At 54.8% G+C, this 14,460-nt stretch overlaps 1 protein-coding gene across 1 annotated transcript; it reads right to left on the bottom strand.

Annotated features, from left to right (window-relative positions):
• Positions 1-168: 168 nt before the first annotated feature.
• On the bottom strand, positions 169-1,451 carry COL26b_008500 (uncharacterized protein; the record flags this gene model as incomplete). Its single annotated transcript, XM_053181258.1, has 2 exons — positions 169-548; positions 599-1,451. 2 exons carry the CDS (start codon positions 1,449-1,451, stop codon positions 169-171), a joined length of 1,233 nt encoding a protein of 410 aa, XP_053034762.1.
• Positions 1,452-14,460: the final 13,009 nt, after the last annotated feature.

Below are 14,460 nucleotides of genomic sequence, written 5' to 3'. Positions count from 1 at the left end.
CGTATGGGAAGGAGTTTGATCACCAGAAATTTCACGTCTACTAGACAGGGGGCATGCGTCATTTGTCCCATTAAATATTCAACGACTAGTAGCGCTAATTAATACTGCACCTGGTATCATTAATATCATTTGTTTCACCGTCACTCCTTTCCCACTTCCTCTCGCCCGCTATGCAGAGACGGTCGAGTTGATGCTGAAGCGGTAGCTAGCCTGAAGGACGTACGGGTCACCACCAGGCTCAAAGATTTGCTTCTTGCCGCGGCCCCAGGAAGGGTTGTTGATGCCGTCGATCCAGTCCTGGACCTCGAGGACAAGACATCCGTACTTGGGAATGATGCGTGGGAAGTCCTTGTTGTCGAAGAGACCCTGGGTCTTCTTCAGGGCCATGGAGCCGTCCTGCTGGTTGCAGCTGTACATCTGGAAGGCGTCCTGGTCGGTGTAGACGTCGAGCTGAATGCCGGACCAGGCGGACTGGAGGCGGGCGACGTAGCCCTCGTTGCGCCAGTTGTAAGAGCCGAGGTCGTTGCGGTTGACGATCCAGCAGTTGTCTTTAGAGGTTAGCTTATTGAACGGTGCGCAGAGGGGCAATATGACTCACCATAACCAGTGCAGTTGAAGCCGCAGTTGTTCTCAAGCTCCTTCTTGCCAAGGTCAGCGCCAATCTGCTTCGGCGCGCTCCAGAAGTCATTGACGGAGCCCTTCTCGTTGGCGAGGATCTCTCCGGTAGGGATGAGGATGTTGTCAACTGCCACTCTCTGGCCGTTGTAGGGCATGTGGAGAGTGTGGTTGAGGGCCGTGCTGGTCTCATTGTTGGCAAAGCCGTCGAGGTTCCAGTAGGTGTGGCTGCTGAGCATGATGGGAGTCTTCTTGGTGGTCGGAACGGCAATCATCTTGAAGTCCCAGTTCCAGTCCTTCACCGTGTAGGTGATGAGCGAGACGACCTCGCCGGGGAAGCCCTCCTTTCCGTCAGGATCGGTGAAGGAGAAGGTGATGCTGCTGTTGGTGTGGGACACAACAGTGAAGTTGCGCCAATCCCAGCCGTCAGAGCCACCGTGCAGAGTGTCGAGGCCATTGTTGTCGTTGGCGTCAATCTTGAACTTCTCGCCGTCAATCTCAAAGGTGGAGTTCTTGATGCGGTTCGCGTAACGGCCAGGAACACCGCCAAAGTGAGGGTGCTGGGTATCAATGCTGTAGTAGCTTGCATTGTCGAAGCCGCCGACAATGTCGCGGGGGACACCGTACTTGTCATTGATGAGCAAGTTTGAGATGGAGGCGCCGTACGGGATGAAGGCGGCCTTGATGTGGTCGCTGAAGATCCAGTACTTGCCGTCCTCGTCGGGGCTCGTCTTCACGGTGGAAGTGTTTCCTCCAGGCGAGCCAACGAACTGGGCAGTCGCTGCCGGGAGGAGCAGGGCAGCTCCGGCTGCGGCAGAGAGGAGAGACGAGCGCATCGTGTAGGTGTTTGCGGTGGTGGTGGGAGACCAGAGAAGGAAGCAAAGGACTGCAGCGCAAAACACCGTGGACCAGAACAGACGACGATGGTGGCGGGAGGGCGGGCGACAAGGTCTGAGTGAGGGGAAGATGGGGTGAAGACGAAGCTTATATCCCAAAGCACCCGTCCCCGTCCCCTCTCCTTCCCCCATGGGGGAGGAGGCGCGTGGAGACTTGCGCATGGCAAGAGAGGTGGGACGATGGGACGACTGGATCAGCCGGACCTTGGCCTTGCCCTCGCTCAATGGCAACACAGACAGGGCTGCGGAGTGCAGAGAACCAGCTCCACTCGGTTGGGGTTTTGCCAATTGGTTATCGGGAAGAAGCAAACAGCGAGAAGCGGAAGTAGCAAGGGTCGATCAATGGTCTGGTTGTGACGGCATGATGTGACTGGAGCGTCTAGACGAACATGTGGTGGAATCCTTTCGCTTGACCGGTCTAGGTCCAGGGCCAGCCTGGATGGGCAGACAAACAACGCGAGAAACAAGCTCGAGGCGGGTGGGCGAGCTCGGAGCTAAGGCAGGCCAGGCGTAGCGTGCGAAGCTCTCGTACCTTGGCCTGCTTTGTCAACGGAACGTAATGTTGTTGGTCGAACCGAGATGTAGGACGCCGGGATTGGGGAGGAAGTGTGTGCGGAGCAGGTGTTCTGCTGCAGCTTGGAAAGCGAGAGAGAGAGAGCGAATGCAGTTGCTGTTGCGGTGCAGGGCAGGGAGCCAGCTCCGAGGCAGGGCAAGGCTAGTCAGGTTCGATGAGGAGAAGAGGCACACAGCAAAGGCCCGATGACACCCTCTCCAATGGGACTCGGAGATGAAGCGGGGGATCCAATTGGCGTGGCTGGATGGTGGGATGGCCGGCTGGCTGTTCAGGAACGCACGGCGGGACCAGATCGAAAGGCCTTTGGGAGTCTGGGACCCTCAGGGTTGGTTGAGCTCGCAGTCCAACAAGGAGAAGAACGATAGATGGCGGGTGAAGCTCGACTGCCAAGTCCGGGGATTAGGCGGGTTGGAGGCAATGACGACGTTGAAGGAGCGGAGGTGCCGGGGGACAGAGTTGGGGAACAGAGGAGGCAAGGAAACATGTCGTCAGAACCCGCCGAAGCGGAACATGATTGGTGCGCCTCTCGTCGTGTTTACCGTCGGCAGGCCCCACACGTCAGCACTTACAGGGGCTTGTGCCGCTGGAAGGGTGCTGTGCCGCAGTGCCGCAGTCCCTCCAGGCGTTGTCTTGGAGCGGTGTTGCTGCTGTTAGCCGGGGAAATTGGCACCAACGGGTGCGGGGTTTTAGTGTGCTTCCCCAGATGTTTCTTCCCTGTTCCCCCGCTCTGCTTCTGCGCCACTTGGGTTTTTCGATGTCTGCTCTTTGCGGTTCCCGAGGTCAAGCTTTTTTTCCTGGCCGACGCTGCACCAACACATTACCGGATGCGACGACGGCCAGCTTGTCTGGGTCACCTGGTGATGCCTGAAGATGAGGGTGAGAGGTGTGGCATCTCTGCGTATCTCACTGCAAAGCGAAGCGGAACCATATGTTATCAAAGAGACCGCCGGGTTTTCCTATGTCTGGGCGGCTATATCTCCTGTGTACTTGGTGAACATGATGAATACGATGGCCGAGGTCAACAGCAACGGCAACAACAACGTGAACAACGATGATAGCAGCGACGATAGTAGCAAGGACGACGACGGTAAGGTGTAGTATAGCCACAGCAGAAATAGGCAGTCTCGTGGTATTAAAACACCCATAGTCAGTCAGTGTGTGCGTAAGCAAAGTCAACTAGGCAGTTAAAACGAGTGTTATGGAATGCAATTTTGGGATAGCCACGGCCTCCCAGCCAGACCAAACTCGAGTCAATCTCCCCCCATTAACCATGGAAGCCGTCTGAAGAATCCTCCCCTCCCTCCTACTCGAAGCTCCTGCAGCCCTGTCCATGTTAGATCCCATGTCTCGATCTGGTGGCTTGAGGGTAGTTTCGATGCGTACCAATCACAAGTTTTCCCGCAAAACTTCACATGTTCCTTGTGAACACAGCGCTATCCCGGTTTGATACGCATAATCCATCCCATATTTCAGTTTGAGCAACTCTCCCTCTGTTGCTTCACATCGTCGTCTTGCGCAGACAGCCAGACGGACCGTTCCTAGGAAACGCAAAACTTTGTTTGGTCTCATTAGAGGCACATTGCCCACCTACGCGGCGTCTTGCGCATCGTTTTGCGCATCGTTCTGCGTTGGCTCCATAAAGAGATCCTGACCCCAGCCATCGTTCTGCGTTGGCATCATAAAGAGATCCTAAATCCACCGCGGCAAAACACGCATGGTGCCTTCGGGAACGCTATCACATACACGGTAGAGACAGATGACATCGTTGAATCGCCTACGTGTGGAATTGGACAAGACACTAACCTCTTCCATTCCCGCGATAAGCTGCTCCAGGCTTGCATTGATGAGTTCTGGTGTCGGCATGGGGATATATGGCAAACTCTGGGTTTTCTGACGAAGCTGCTCCCACTCTCCTGGGCTGGCCCAGATCTTCAGGACGGGCATGCCCTCGAGGGTCGAGACTCGGAGACGATCCGAAAAGCATTTGTGATGCCAAGGGAGTTCAAGATCGCGCTGCCGATCGCTCATTTTTCGCACTGTAAAACCCTTAAGGGTCTGAATGATGTCCTTGTGGATCTTAAGCTACTGATACTCGGTCGCCTCGTCGTAGAATATTACATTGAACTTATAATAAGCCCGAGTTCTTTCGTACCGCTCCGCCTCCGCGATCTCAGCTCTGGCAATGTCCGAGAGCTGCTCAGGTTGAACAAGAAAGGGAACTAACGCTGCGGTCCAGGAATCTTCCCCGAGAATTGATCCGGGGATGAACTCTTTTTCCGCCTCCACGTACCGGATAGTTAGACAACCCAGTCTCATACCGTCGTCTTGGCGCTTCCCTTTGAAGGATAGGTGTACGAATACTCTTGAGGTGGGTGGTACAGACGACATATTGAGCTTCTAGCTGCAGTGTGCAGACGAGTATGTTGATGGGGTGGCGTTGCCGAAGTGATGTTGACGAGATGACGTTGGCGAGATGATGTTGATGAGATGACGTTGAAGCAAAAGTCGTTGGCCAAGGATTGTTGTTGTCGGGACGGGCGACCTCAGAACTTTTATCCAAGGAAGCGTATGGGCGGCGGATGTTCTTGCCTTTGTCGAGATTCTACAGTATTTGCCCACTCGCACCTGCCTGCCCGAGGAGTGCTCAGAAATCTGCAGTAACCCCCGATGTTCTTGATCGTACCTGCTCCATCACAACCAGCGGCTCAAACTCCACCACGATGACGTGGCACAAGAGCAACCAAAACATCATATGTCCGTGACGAAGAACTTGCATATTCAGAAAAGATGAGGCTTTGGTTCGTTTGGGGAACCATGGACTTGGGCTATGCTCAACTAACATCGACTTCACGGGTTTGAGACGCTCAACTAGTATGGGTATATTTGTGCGGAGTGGCCAACAGCCCTCGCAGCAAAAAAGAGCTATCCTCTCATCTTGGGAACTACGATTGGTCTATAGAAGACTCTGTGGGTGTCTATGCCAAGTATGTCTCATCTGTCAAGATTCGACACAGTCCCTGAACCTATGCAACCTAAGAGGAACAGGCTCAGCATGGTTCCAATGGGGATGATAGGCATGGATGAGAAGATATTTGGGTTTCTATGGTATTGGAAGTCATTTACTCGATGCTGATGCTGTTCCAATACGTCAACTCTTGTTTCCACGCCTGTCAGTCTTGTCAGTAAGCTTGGTGGCCTCGAGTGGAAGGCATCTTTTAAATCTGGACCGTCAGCATATCATGTCTATTCTGGCACAATTGATATCAGCGCCAAACTTCCGATGGCACTGTTGTTAGCTTGATGAAGTAAGAGTGTCTGGATAGCATCATCGAAAGTGACACTCGACACCCTTCATCCAGCTGGCCGGTCGCACATCCCGCGACGTACCGGCCGAGGCGTCACATTAGGCGATGCTAACTTTTGGGCCAGGGAACTTTGATCCTCCTAAGGTGGGTTCATGTGCCTGTTTTAAGTACTCGGATGGCGATGATGTGAGATGGGGGTACTGCCTGCAGACTTTGCTCGCAAACATGTCGAATTCACGTCTCAAGACGTAGACAATTAGCTACCTACGCAAGCGCCTCCTAAAATGCCTCACTGAGAGCTCTTATAGGTTCCTATGGAGGTGATCTCTGCGTAATACAATCGGCGAGCTGGTTCGGCAATATCATTGCCATCAAGACTACAGCTGAGGACCTTGCCATTACATTGTCAACACTTGGTAAAGACATGTTCAAAAACACATCGGGATCTGTACCAGGGGTCTAGAAAAGCTAGCTACTTCCACCGCACTTTGATACATGTATCGCAGTGTGGTACCAGCTAAATTTCTGGCATGGTCTGTATAAACTGTAGTCGTATGTCGGATAAGCTTGGCATAGTCTGTCTTCCGGGTGGCCGCGTCGTGACTTCAAGTTCATACCTCATTGGCCTGGAACAACTCCTGAACTTTCTTAAAATGCTACTTCAACGTCAAGTCTAAGCCGCGCTACTTGTGCAGCAACCAGCACATGGTATGCGCCCCAGAAAGATCTCGCGGTGGAGGATATAGGGGGCTGACAGTAAACCCACGATTTGTATCGTCATTTACTCCATGGACAGCAAACAGGGGAATAGTAGAGCTATGAGCGTTCACAGGTGTTGAAACATGGTGAAGTTGCAGCAGGGTATTGGTTTGGACCCGGAAGGGATCGAGCTACATATGATGTCCAATATTTGCTTCCAAACCATTACAACAGGTTGCGCATCTCTAAACATTCGTGTTGTCCTCACGCCACGCCTCAACTTGTTGACTTCTCCTCGGTCATCATCAATCGAGACGTGATAATACTACTATTCCTACGCAGGCATGATCTATGCCAAGTCTTCTTTTAATCGATCGAAAAGCCCGATTACCCCGTCATCCACACTATCACTCCATTTGGACTATCTGCTTTGAGAAGACACAGTTGGAGAGGTCAGCAGATGGACTCTCGAGAATTCTCTGGCGATAGAACCGCTCCCTTCCAGCCCGAGCTGACGTCAAAATCTACTGGAACGCAGCACCTGACGTGACTGCTTCTGTGGCCGACGCGGAGCAGGTTCACCGAAGTGGAGTCTCATGCTACCGAATACAGGCACGGGAAATTTAGCCGGTAAACTCAACAGTCATCACATCGGCCGGATGACCTCAAGGCCGTTTCTTCTCCCGAAAAAGGCAAAGTGGGCGGTGGACGGGTCCGCGGAAGAAGAAACAGGCATCGTTCACATGCGCTGCTTCTTCTCGTTGCTTCTTTCGCTCTCGCGATCGCAGAGGCCGTGTGGAGTTCAGCGATCCAGGGGTCGGTCAAGCCTCGGTGAAGGCGTGAGTGGCAATGTGTGGGAAATGACGTCCCCGGACAATGTCTCTCCTTAATTCGGTGAGGCACCACCCAGAGATGGGCACTGGATTGCGGATATTGACCTTAGGTGTCCAATGCTCGGTAGACCGAGGCCAACAGCCGACTGCAGGCAGGCACGGGCCGGGAGTAGCAGCTCAGAAGGGCAGTCGTGTCGCCGCAAGTGAGGTGCCTTCCAGTAGGTACAGTAATACGAATATTGCACCTCGAAGGGGGGTGGAAGGCACGCTGCATACCCAAGGTAGCACCTACTCTCACTCTCACTGTTCTTTCTTTTCCCAGGTTCGCGACTTCCCCTGCTTTGACTTCTCTTGAAACTGCACTCTCGACGAGGCAGGAAGGTCAGGTACGGATAGGCAGGTAGGTAGGTCCCTTACGTAGGCCGGGTACGTAGCCCTCCTCCGTCACTGCTGGACCTGTCCTCTCCACCAGGGCATCCATCCATCCATCCCTCGTCGCTGCTGTCGTCGTCGTCCTCCTCCTCGAGCGTCGACCTCCACAAGTCTACTTTGACAGCGTCACAGCGTTTGTTCACCCCCTTCTCCTTTTCCGCCCTGCCACCAACACGGATATCCACGAAAATCCCATCCTCCAAGCCTCCCGGCTCCTCGTTTCCCCCAGACGGCGACAATCATTCCCAAACACAAGAGCCCTCTCGCCGGCCCCGCAAACACTCTCCTATCGCCTCGGACACGACAGGGTGACACCGCAGATCCTATTTTCCAGAAGGACAAGCGAACACACATGGCCTTCGAAGGTTGGACTGGGGTGACGCAAACAACCAGCTCCACATCACCCAGGACCTTGAGGATTGCCCGGGATATTAACATCAGAAAAAACGAGAAAATTTTTAAAATTACCAACATATTCGCGAGACCATCCTGGCCGGACGGATGCACTGCGAACAGTGGCCACTACGACCTGCTCCAGCACTCCAGCGTAGTTCCAGAGACCCCGTTCCCGTTCAGCCAGCGGAAGCCCTTCCCCGGTGCCACGAGGTCAATCCCCATCCCTCGTCCCATCTCTTCCCCGAGAAGGTTTCCACCACACCTCTGTGACAGGTCACAGCGCCAGTCGCCAACCTGGTAAGCAAGCAAAGAGCTTGTTGCTTGCCAGTTGCCCACGATTTGTCGTGCTGTACAGAGTACGGATACATCCTACCAGTTTGCCTCCAACTCTCAGACGAAGATGGGCCTGCCAGATGCATCACATTTTGAGCCATGCCAGCTATGGCAGCTGCGGCCGTTGCTGCACATGGATGGTGGCCCTCATCCACCAAGAGCGCCCGGAGGCGACGACCAAGGCAATACACCATTTGCAAACGAATCTCTCGTTATTTTGCAGGCATATCCACGCATCTTGGCCGAAGGCGCCACGCGAACAAACGTTCGTTCGTGCGCTGCAGCAAACACCAGTGCCCGCAATGACTCGTCACAGAGTTCGTCCCCCGAACATCTTCATCACTTTGGACCAGTCGCAATCAGCCGGCTTAGACTTCCAAGATGCCGTGTGGCCTGTGCTGCCAATGCTGCCGAACCCTACCCGGCAAAGCTCTGCAGATACGGCCTCCGATGCTTGCCAGCCATTTAACTTACCTGGGCTCTAAGCTCAAACGGCAGGGCTGAGTCATGACCTGTCGTTCCGAACTCTCAAATCTTGGACCCAAAGCTTCTGGAACATTTCCATGGTCTCGCTACAATCGAACTCTCATGACTTTCATGACTCCTGATGAGACAACGTCGGCATGCTTTTGCCCAAACTTCAGGACTTGCTGTGCAGGTTGCAATTGCGAGATCGAGAAGCTGCATGGCACATCTGATAGGCCGGATGCGTGACCAATACTTGACGTTTGCGACTGTCGCATGCTGCGGGACGCAACTTTGAAGATTGCACACAACCTCTCGAGCATGAGTCCGGCTCTTGCAGCGTCGGCCCTTGACTGCAGGAAGCTCTGACATGACACCGAACCAGTTGACGGTGTGCCAAACACTCACCCGTCACCAGGATCAAGGCTCTGCCGATCGGTTTGGTGTCTATACATTATGGCCTAGATGTCTCTCAACATTATCCAGAACACGACTCCTTTACCCGTCAACAGAGACATGCTTTCCGGGCCCCTTCCCAAATTATGGAGACGATGGATCTTCATGCCTTCTTTGGACCTTCCAGAACGCAGCCTGGAGCATTTCAAACTGTTGACAACATTGACCTGGTCCTCCCAGGAAAATCCCCTGCGAGGCTGCAGCCCTGGTGAGGCGGTATCCACGCGGTGAACAATTCATCGGAACCTGCTCCGGGGAGGCCTTCGCAGGATCACTTCACCGATTTTGGCTCAAACTCCTAGTCCATTCCAGCCCTCCTGAGACTATCTCGCTATCCCTGCCGAAAAGCCAGCATGGCTAGGGTCATCAGGAGGGCCGTTTTCACTGTGATCCCGTCGGTCCCAAGTTCCCGGCAGCGCAAGCCTTGACTGCAAGGTTCCCTGACATTGAAATTTTTCCGGTCTTGGATGATTTGGCGTTGCCGTGATGAGGCCGCAGCGTTTTCAAGCCACGGCACGGAAGGTGGACACAAAGAAGAACGGCTTCATCCGCCAGCCCAGCATGTGGGATCGCGGATGGAGGCGCATACATGGCTTGGTGGAGCCGATGAGACTGTTGACAGCTTCGCCGTTGGGCTGGATTGGGCTGTCACCAGGGTGCAACCTCACCGAGACCTCAGGGTCTTCTCATTCGACCGTCCGTCGCAAACGCATAATGGAAGTCACATGACTTGAATTGGATGCAACAGGCGCGGAAGATCATGACCGCTCTGCAACCAGGCATCGGAGCCACACCGTTGAAGAGGGAAACTTTGCAATAGTCCTATCAAAGAAGTGCCACCATCAACATCGTCCCAGACCGCGAGTCGCATGTAGTCTCTGGCCAGCAGATGTCAGCGATAGACTTGCCAGATTGTGGTTGAGTTGAAGCACGAGCTTCTGCTTCTCCTGTGGCTGACCGGATCCTCGGTATCCAGCCGAGGAGGGTCACAATTTTACCCCTGTTTCATCGCATATTTTCCCCAGCGGACCCAAGCCGGCGACTGGGCTAATGCAGGAACGACGGTACGAAGAGTTTTGATTACCTTACTTTAGGCGGTACGGGAGCGTGGTGCGGTACGTACCTCGCCATCTTTTGACACGTGTGCCATGACATTGTGGTGCCGCGGCAGAACGGGCACCTGGACATCCGCCAGCCGCGACTTTGGGGCGGCGTTTTTCGCGATGCTGGTCGGGTGCTTGTCACGAGATCAACCTTTTGCAGATTATCAATACCCGGCCAGTCGGGGCGGCTCATCAAAGTTGAAAAGAGTCGATTCATCCTAGACAAATCCACCACAATCGGCCTTCGCCTGCCTCTTAGCAGCGCTGTCCCCCCTGAGAACCAGATGCCCGGATACAGAGTACCTGTCTTGAAGCCCATGGCATTGACCAGGTGTGCCGTGACAAAGTCCCGGAGGACAGGGCTCAGCAACGAGAAGGCCAAGAGAAGAAGATCCCATCTGACCCCTGAAGGACTACAGTGCAGACCACCCTGTTGACAGGAAATTGCATACGGTGAGTAGTACTCTCGACTGCCCCTGGTACAAATAGAAATCAGTGGACGATTGAGTGGACTCTCCACCGAAATGGGGCACCCTCAACGGCGGTATTTGTTAGCGGCACCGGGGAGCACTGCTTCAAGGCTTCGACCTTTCCACAGCTTCTGGAAGGCTTCCATGCAGTGGAAGCCCGCTGGAGGGACAGTGCTTACTGCCCTGCCGCGGAGCCCAGCGGCGAACAAAGGTCCCTGAATGCTTCCAGGCAGGGGGGAATCCTTGGCCTTGAGCTGCAGCGACGGCAGCAGAGGGGGTAGAGCAACTAAAGGCGACAGACAAGTGGCCTCTGAGCCTACCTACCTTGCCTAGGGAACCATATGCAGGGTTCCGGATTGATTGATGGGCAGCATGTCTCGCCCGCCTATTTCGAGCGACGGAGGCTGCACTGCTACGCGAGATGGACGCCGAGACGAGACAACAAAGGGAAGCCCTGTTGTTTGCCGTCGTTGTCTAACCTGCCGAGCCGAAAAATTGGGAGACTTTCGTTTGACTTGGCCTTTGAACGTGGACGCAGAGCGGCAGGAGCAACTGCAGCTGCGGTTTGTCCAGGACATCAGCAACCAAACGGTTCACTTGGTGTGCGGAAATGTGGCGCCGGGCGCCCGGCATACTACCGCGACAGGGAAATCGCTGACGTCTAAAGTCAATCGCCGCTCGTTTTGGACGAGATGGGAAACGTGTTTCCTGCGACAGAGTGAGAGAACACTGCGCCTTGTCTTGTCTGGGAGCTCAGGGGCTCTGATTGGGGGCCGTGGGGAAACATGGCATTGAGTGCGATCTACTGATAACCTCACATATGTCGCATCCAGAGAGGCGGAATGACCGGACGGCCGGGCCATCGGCAGGGTGGGCACAAACAGACCTCAATCAGCATTGAATCGGGCCATTGTCCACGGATGCTGATGATCGGGAACGAATTTCTGTCATAAATCTCGCTAGCTGGGGGCCGACAGATGTTGGACGTCTCTGCAATCTTTCAGACTCTGTGTGCCAGTACAATTCCATATCTGCGACTCAGGCGAGCGGACGGGATCGATCCGCTCGCTTCATGCAAGCACTCAAGCCTCTCCGGCTTGTCTCTTTCGGGTCAGCGGTCAGCGTTTGGTCGCTTGCCCGTCAAGTCTGTTACATGCCGTATTGAGAGTAGAAGCCGCAGCGATCGCTCCTAGATGAAACAGTCTTACCGCGGACTGATCTTCGTCTGAGGGGCCTCACGGTGGGAAAAGCTGCCTTAGTCTGGAATCCGCCGAGAATCCGTTCTGGCGCGATGTACACTCGCTGCTCGGCGTTGACAGACAGACACGGAAGGCCGCTGGCCGAGTACTGCTCGCTTGCTTATCCACACGGGAACGACAAACAGATCAAATCGATTATGAGCACATTCGCAATTCTTGTTTCTTTCTCCGAGATGTGCGCAAGAAACAGGAAGCCGACCATGTCCTGCCGTCATGATCAACGGCACGTCACACTTGCTCATCCCATCTCGGATCCCAACGTCTCTCAGGATTTCTGGATCGAAGGCGGCGACAGCCGATCGCGAAGGAGACCACCAACTGAGTTTTGTAGACAGGTCAAGCCAAGCCAACGGGGTTCGGACGAGGGAAATTCTGATTGAGCGGAAATAGGAAGAGGCAAACCACGCGGCTGTCCACACCGAGCCTTGCACGCCAGACATCGACTGAACGAGTCGTCAGATAGTTGGGAGGTCAATGTCTTGGCTATGCGGATCTTGGACCGCATGCCAGTTGCCATCCGTTGACATGCTGGTGCACAGCTGCGTGCCGCTCAAGAAACATTGGCAAATCCCGTGTTGCCGGTGTGTTCAGGTTGAGGGTTACCCGTCCAGCCCGTTCCTCCGCGCTCGCCGTGGAAACCTTGGAGGCAGAATCTGCTGTCGCTTCTTAGTCATTTCCTCGGTACATTGAGTTCGTATTTCGCGACAATGACGACACGGCGTTAAACTTTTCTGGAACCTGCAAGACGAACATGGCACAGGTCAAATCTCGGTAAGACGTCAACCAAACTGTTGGCGGGGGGGTTGTGATGCTCTACGACCTGATCACGACGCATCCTCTCGCTTTGCTGAATTTGTAGCTGTGTTGTGCGCCTCGGACAAATCCACCGATCTGGGTCGAAAGTCTAGGTTGGACTTTGGACGACGAAGGGCGCCGAGGAGGTGGCGGGGTGTTCCCGGGTGAAAATAGCAGCTTCGAAGGGAGCAAAACGTGGACCAGACACAGGATGGGGTTGCAAGCACCAACCCGGCACGGGAATGGAATATCAGATGCAGTGCTTCAACGCGCGGCACGACGAATTGGTCACACACAAGACTCAGCAACGGCCCTGGGGGACCAAGTCTCGCGCATGGCATGGATTGGCTGCTGACCGAAGTTTGTGGGAATTCAGTTGCTGTTCGACTCGTTCCTGTCCAACGAGATGTAGACGGGCGACCATTTTCGCGGCCTGCCCTCGTGTTCGGCCTTAATGTGCTGTCGGTGAGGATAAGCAAGCGCCGACTTTGCATCCTGACACCATCAGGGATCAGCCGATAGAGGGTATTCGGAATGGAGAAAAGTTTTCGGTAGAGTTTTTCTTTCTCACCGTGCAGACCTTGGATGGTCGGCGCGGAAGCGAAAATGACGGGGAGGAAAAGAACTAGGATGAGCCACCTGGATACTTGTGTGCTCACCGACGGGACATCAGCCCGGAGGAGGCGTGAATGATGAGCGACGGATCGCTCTCGCCATTCCCTCTCCGAGGTGAGGAGCACGGCAGGGAGAAGGTGGCCCCGTCCGGGACCTCAAGCCGTCGCCCGCCAGAAGAGCGCAAGGAGCTAAGGGATGGAATGTGCGAGATGGTGGACGTGCTCGTTTGGCAACACGTCGGGCTGGGCAGTCAAACTGAATAGCTCCATTGCGCGCGTTGTCAGCCTGGGCCCGGCCAGGCCAGGCCGGAGGAGGCATCGCAGGGAACGCGACACAGGACTTCGTACGGGAACATCCCGAAATTTACCAGCCAGCATCACCCGCTGCGCGCAAGGAATGACCAACGACGTTGGCCGGCCGTTCATTCTCGTTGCGCACTCGGTTTGGCCCGCCGCGGAGCTCACGCCGCCGGCCCGCCTGAATTGCTAGACTGAACACGCAACTCTCATCAGAATTCAGAGGTGGGAGTGCCTTGTCAAGAAGAAGCAACGGGCAGCAGAAGGGGGTGGGTGGTTTAGCAAACGACTCGATAAGCCAGGGTGGAAACATGCCAGGAATCGAGCTGCGAGAAGACCAGTCGTTTTCCTTCCTTCTCTCTTCCGTCTTGCAGTCTATACGACAGCCCCCTTCAGCTATTTTTACTCAATCACAGCATCAACAGCTTCAATGCTGTGTCTAGTCGCGTCGGGCTGAGCCGAGCTGAAGGGGCGAAGCTCCAGCGAAGCCCTTCACTTACAGACTTACCTGACTAAGGCAGGGAGGGCAGTTACAGAGTATCCAGCCAACTCTGATGCGACATCACGTTTTGCGTCGGGCTGCGACGAGCACCGCGAGCGCTAAGGGCCACAGCAGATTGACAGGACGGCATCGGACAGGACAAGGATTTCAGAGACCCGTTTGGAGGAAGCTTCCGGACGTGGGACTGGAAGCATTCGAAGAGAAGGAGGGATTGGAGCAGACGGACACAAAGCATGGCGACAGGGGAGGGTGCGTCCACGGGTCAGTGGTGGATGGATGGATGGACGGATGGATGAGCTGCACCCCTGAAGGTCCCAAAGTCACCACCACCGGCCCCTGCTCGCCGTGGTAATCAAGGAGGATCCTCGCAGAGGCGACAACCGTCAGTGCAGAGGGCAACAGGAGACAAGCAGACG

Source organism: Colletotrichum chrysophilum (assembly GCF_026319265.1).
Source record: "Colletotrichum chrysophilum strain AFK26 chromosome Unknown scaffold_75, whole genome shotgun sequence".
Taxonomy (NCBI): domain Eukaryota; kingdom Fungi; phylum Ascomycota; class Sordariomycetes; order Glomerellales; family Glomerellaceae; genus Colletotrichum; species Colletotrichum chrysophilum.
The sequence above is the reverse complement of the archived record's forward strand: the minus strand, read 5'-3'. Positions and strand labels throughout refer to the sequence as shown.